Here is a 6,000-nt window from a genome sequence, read left to right as displayed (position 1 = left end):
TGAAGGCAATCCGGCCCTGTGGAAGAAATCTCTCAATGTTTTAATTAGCCTCAATGTTAACCTTCCCCTGTTTTCTGGTTGTTATTTTACTCTGGAATCGAGTGTCCAAAGGTGGGTACAATTCAAATATGGAAAACTGGGGATCTTTTGTTATAACTATGGCAAATTGGGTCATCAAAGAAGAGGTTGTTCTCTTACTTTTCCAGTCACGGTGTCAAGTGAGAATGGGGTTCCTTTCCCCTTGTTTGGGCCATGGCTGTCAATGGATTCTTCATACATGGATGTCTTCTCGGGTGCCCATTCCTTCTCTCCGGCTTCGCCTTCGGCGGCTCAGGTGGGCACTGGTTCGGTTCGTGGGGGGAGTCGACCGTTGGCCATGGTCCCTGGTGTGATGGGTTCAGTTCGACGTAGCCCAGCGTCTCGGTCACTGAGTCGCTCGATGATGGTGACGTGGCGTAGATCGCAGGGAGGTGGTCAGGCTTGCATCAGGGAGTGGGTTCCCAAAGCTCTCCCTGGCTCGAGCATGCCAAATATTGTCGTTCTGGGTAAGAAGGTACTTGGTCGTAGCCTGGATGATAGAAAGTCGACTGAATGCTTGCCTCTTTTTAATTCAAACACGGCTGAACTCAGAAAAAAGAGTGGGAAAGAGAAAGGTAATTTTGAAAGGGCTGTTGGGCCGGCTCACTCTTCTAATGGCCGATTTCAAAAGTGGGAATTTTTAATGATGGAGCTTCTTCTCATGGGCCTTTTATTAGGTGTAATGTCTCCAATTTATCTATTCATGGGACCAAGCCCAATTTGGAGAACCAAAATTCAGCTTTGCCTTTGCTTAAGGTTAGGGGGCCGTGTGCTAATATTGGGCCGAGTGGGCTTCCTGGTTTGAAAAGAAACAATAGTGCTTGTTGTGAAAGGCCAACCAAGACCATTTCCATTGAGAGTTCAACTTGTGGCCAAGAAGTGAATTTTCATCATGATGAATCTCTTGCCCTGTCCAATTTTTTTCAGGCACAAGAAACTCTTATTCATGAGCTCAAGAAGTTTGGAAACCTGGACTTATATGAGATTAAAGCCATAGGTGGTGACATTGGGGTCCCAAATGCTTCGGAGGTTAATGAAAGAACCACTCCTTTCAAAAAGAGAAAGTTTGACGGGGCCTCGGCGTCTCTTTGTTCTCGGCCTTGGAAGCTTCCTCGCCACCATCCAGGGGTTGTCAGGGATTTCCCCTGGGACTCAGATGCCAAGGTTACTGCTACCAATGATGTGGAGGAGGAGCCCACTAAAGATGCCTCCTTATCGAACAGTGCCTTTTTGGGATCGGACGAGTGGTGCTCTAAAGGTAAAAATGTGATCTCATCAAGGCCGATGGTCGGTACATTTGTGGTTGACGATTCTGGATCGTTTGGGTCTGCCCATTCTCATACCCCTGTGGAGGAGGCTACTACTCCTCCGCAGGAGCCATGAGAGGCATCGCTTGGAACTGTAGAGGGTTAGGGCAGACCTCTACAGTTTGGGAATTGAAGTCCCTGATTCGGTTGCGCTCCCCGGATTTCATTTTTCTGACCGAACTTAAAGTAGATGCTTCTTCCTTGGTACGTACTCTTCACTCGCTACATTTTTACTTTCATATTGTTGTTCCAGCTATTGGTAGTGCGGGAGGTATTATTTTGGCCTGGAAAATAGGTTTCGAGTTTGAATGTATTGCTTGCTCCCAAAATCATATCTCGGGTATTGTCTACTCAGATGCCCCAACACAGCCATGGCTTTTGTCATGTGTTTATGGTCCTCCTTACTTCCATGCTAAGAAATCTTTTTGGGAGAGCTGTATGAAGATAGGGGACAGATTTGGAGGTCCGTGGCTCATCTTGGGTGACACGAACTTTGTCCTGAGTGAATCTGAACGAGTTGGATCTAGAGGAAGAGACTAATTCATTCCGGTTATATCCAGTTTGGTGAATTCCAGGGGTCTGGTCAGCTTGGCCATCCAGGGAGACTGTCTGACCTGGGATAACCACCGCTCTGGACCCAACCACGTCAAATCGGCCCTGGATAAAGGGCTCGCGAATGGAGCATGGATTAGTCTATTCCCTAAGGCGACTCTCTGCTCTTCCCAGACTTCAAATTCGGATCACCGTCCTCTGTGTTTGCTCTCTGAGGGTTTAGAGGATAAAATCCGAAGGAGCTTCAAGTTTGAGGAAGCCTGGACTAGGGATGAAAGGAGTCAATTAGTGGTGGACTCTGCTTGGAAGTCAGTTAGCTACCCCTGGGCGCCGGCTCGGATCTTCAAGAAAATTGGGGCTACCCGAGTCGCTCTCTTACACTGGAACAGATCACAATTTGGAAAAATTGACTTTTTGATTTGTGATCTGGAAAGGAGACTGGATCTTATTCAAAAGCTCCCGGTGGGCTCTAGAGATTGGGAGACTGAAAGAAATTTGCGGAGCTCGCTTAATGAGGCCCGTGTTCGGAAGGACCTGCACTGGAAACAAAGGGCCAGGGTCTCTTGGCTGAAAGAAGGCGACAAATGCTCTAAGTTCTTTTTCCTCTCTGCCTTTATCAGAGGGAGAAGAAATGCCATTGAGTGCATTCTCGATAAAAATAATTTGTGGATCAATAAGAGACAGGAAATAGGTAATGAATTCATGGACTTTTTCTGAGGAATCTTCACCGGGGTGGAAACTAGTATTGAGATGAATTGCAGCGACTTAATCCAAGATAGACTCTCTTTAGAAGACCAGGCTGAGCTCACTAGAAGACCCTCCCGCGAGGAAATTAAGGCTACTCTGTTTTCCATCAGTAATAACAAAGCGCCGGGACCAGATGGAATGTCAATTTTGTTCTTCAAACACTATTGGGCATCTATTGAGAATGACTTCTGCGAAGCGGTTTTGGATTTTTTCCACTCCGGACGTATGCACAAAGGTGTCAATGCTACCAATATTGTCCTTATCCCTAAGGTTCAGAACCCTAAGAGACCGAGCCAGTATCGACCAATCTCACTCTGCAATGTGGTTTATAAGGTCATATCCAAGATTATTGCTAACAGAATCAAGCCAGTGTTACCTAGACTCATCTGCCCTACTCAGGCCGCCTTTGTGCCTGGGAGGAATATTCAAGATAATAATGTGATTGCCCAGGAAATTATCCACTTGTTTAATAGGAAGAGAGGCAGAGAAGGCCTGTTTGCTATTAAGATTGACCTCATGAAAGCTTATGATAAGATGAGTTCGCGATTTATTGAGCATGTTATTGATTGCTTTGGGGTGCCAGTGGAATTTTGGAATTGGGTTTCTCAGTGTATATCTACCACCACCCTCAACATTTGCATTAATGGCGGCCCCTTTGGAAAGATTATCCCCTCGTGTGGTCTTCGTCAAGGGGACCCCCTTTCCCCCTACCTTTTTATTTGGGCGGCGGACATCTTGTCTAGGCTTCTGGAAGATGCCCAAGCTAAGAAATCTATTAGTGGTATCAGGCTGAGTAGAGGGGGCCCTATTATATCCCATATCTTCTTTGCTGATGACCTCATTCTGGTTGGTAAAGCCAATCTAGAGGAGGCCAAGGGATATTGGGATTGTCTTGAGAAATTTTGCTCTTGGTCTGGTCAGAAGGTGAATAAAACGAAGACTTCCATTTTCTTTAGTAAGAATACCCCCAACAGCGTGAAACAAGGTATCAAGGCTATGTTGGGTATTGGATCGCCGGAAGGAAATGTCAGGTACTTAGGCCTCCCTCTTTTCAGATCGAGACAAAAAGATGCTGATTTTAACTTCATTCTGGATAACTTGACTTCAAAATTGCATGGGTGGAAAGCTAAGACTCTTTCAAAAGCGGGAAGAGCGACTCTTATCAAATCGGTAGGCCTGTCTCTCCCTATGTATGCTATGCAAACTACTAAGCTTTCCAACCGCCTAGCTTCGAAGATTGACGGCTTGGTACGTGACTTCTGGTGGGGCTCTGAGAAGGGTAATCATGGGCTGTACCTGAAAGCATGGGACAAACTGTGCCTCCCCAAGTCTTTAGGGGGGCTGGGGTTCCGTAAATCAAAAGAAATGAACCAGGCTTTCCTGGCTAAATGGGGGTGGAACCTTCTGAAAGGAAACCAATCCTTATGTTGTCGGATTTTGGAAGCTAAATATCTTAAAGGCAAGCACTTTTTGGACCGCAAACCGAAGGCCACAGACTCGTGGTTTTGGAAGAATGTGACTCAATCAAGAGCTACTATTCGCAAGGGTGCCTGTAGGCGTATAATGGATGGTAAGGACACTAATGTTTGGCATGACCCTTGGATAGCCCATAAGAAAGGCTTCTTACCCCGGCCAAGAGGTCCCTTTCAGAATGAGGATTTAAAAGTCGCTGATCTCCTGCTGGCAAATGGGGGATGGGATATCCAAAAGCTTAAAAGCTTGTTTGATAATGAGACTGTTTCGGCTATCTTGAATGGAGGCAATCCTTCAGGCATAGGTGAGGACAATTGGTTCTGGACCCTAAAATCCAATGGTAACTTGTCTAGCAAATCAGCTTATAGGGCCCAAGCTGCAGATCGAGTGACTTCTTGTGAGGTTGCCCCGACCTTGTGGAACAAGCTGTGGAATAGTAAAATCCCTGAGAGGCTCAAGGTTCTTTGGTGGTGTATCCTCTCTAAGGCTCTCCCTGTCCGCGCGGTCATAGCAAGAAAATTTCCTATTGAGGATGACAGTTGTCCGTTGTGTGGAGTGGAAGTCGAAACCATGGAGCATCTCTTTCTATCCTGTGACTTTGCCTCTCGTTTGTGGAGATCTACCCCTTGGGGTATCTATCCTATTTGTGATACTGGAATTAGAATGTGGGATTGGGTCAAGTTCTTATGGGACCTAAAAAGCAAAGGCATAAATGATGGGGAGGCCTTCCTTTATGCGTCAATAATAATTGATAAGATTTGGCAATCGCGAAATGATAAGGTACACAACAACAGCTTTGCTGATATTTTTAAATGCATTGACTCTATTCGCTTTTCTTTTGCAGATCACCAAGCTTACTTACTCCCTTGCCCCAAGTTGAACTCGTCGGATGTTTGGCGTCCTCCCCCTCAGGATTGGCTGAAGCTGCACTGTGACATCAGAGTAGGGTTGGATAGCATGTGTGCAGCTGTGGTTGCAAGGGATCATGTTGGCAAGGTGATCGGGGTTACTACTTCTAAACTGGAGTTTGCTGATGCTCTCTGCGGGGAAGCGGCGGCGTGCTGCTTAGCTTTAGAGGCGGCTAGGACTCTAGGTTTTCATTATATTATTGTTGAGAGTGATTCGAGGGTAGTGATCAATGCCCTCAATGGGAAAGATTCCCCTTGGGAGCTTGAGAACTATGTCTCTTTTTGTAACAGAATCTCTCCTTCTTTTATCGGTTGTAGTTTTGAACATGTTAGTAGACTTTGTAGTTTTGCGGCCCATAATGTGGCCAAGTGAGCCTTTTCCCATCAGAGGTTCGGATCTGTGCCTCTGACCTCCTTGCCCGACAATATTTTCTGTAATGACTGACAGGTCTAACTGATTATGCTAATATATTGCACGCTTTTCTTCAAAAAAAAAAAAAATATGTGTATAGTAGTTTGACCAAATTAATATCAAGATATTTTGTAGTCAAAATACAAAAGAAAAAAAAAATACAAAACAAAACCAAAAAAAGTAAAATAAAATATAAACAAAAAAAAAATGGCAAAATACAAAGGTCAAGAAAATAAAGTCAAAAAGTAATTGCCACAAAACAAAGCCAAAAGAATGATACGAAAATAAAATAAAATATTTTCCTTCTTTTAACATTTCCCTCTAATCAAAATCAAATCTTCTACCACAAAATAGGTTTTTGTTTTGGGCTTTCACCTACCACAAAATCAAATCTTCTGGAGTTGTAAATTCTGAGAACCCAACCCAAACTTAAGATCCCCTTTTCACATATTCACAAGTGAAGGTTGTTCTGCCATTCTGCAACAACCACAAGGCAATCTCTTTCCTTCAATTCTTCGCTGAC

At 44.7% G+C, this 6,000-nt stretch overlaps 1 protein-coding gene across 1 annotated transcript; it reads left to right on the top strand.

Annotated features, from left to right (window-relative positions):
- Positions 1–1,457: 1,457 nt before the first annotated feature.
- On the top strand, positions 1,458–2,654 carry LOC133038202 (uncharacterized). Its single transcript, XM_061116288.1, has 3 exons — positions 1,458–1,589; positions 1,649–1,656; positions 1,961–2,654. The coding sequence occupies exons 1-3, from the start codon at positions 1,458–1,460 to the stop codon at positions 2,652–2,654; spliced, it is 834 nt and encodes a 277-aa protein (XP_060972271.1).
- Positions 2,655–6,000: the final 3,346 nt, after the last annotated feature.

Source organism: Cannabis sativa, chromosome 5, assembly GCF_029168945.1.
Source record: "Cannabis sativa cultivar Pink pepper isolate KNU-18-1 chromosome 5, ASM2916894v1, whole genome shotgun sequence".
Classification (NCBI taxonomy): Eukaryota; Viridiplantae; Streptophyta; class Magnoliopsida; order Rosales; family Cannabaceae; genus Cannabis; species Cannabis sativa.
The sequence above is the reverse complement of the archived record's forward strand: the minus strand, read 5'-3'. Positions and strand labels throughout refer to the sequence as shown.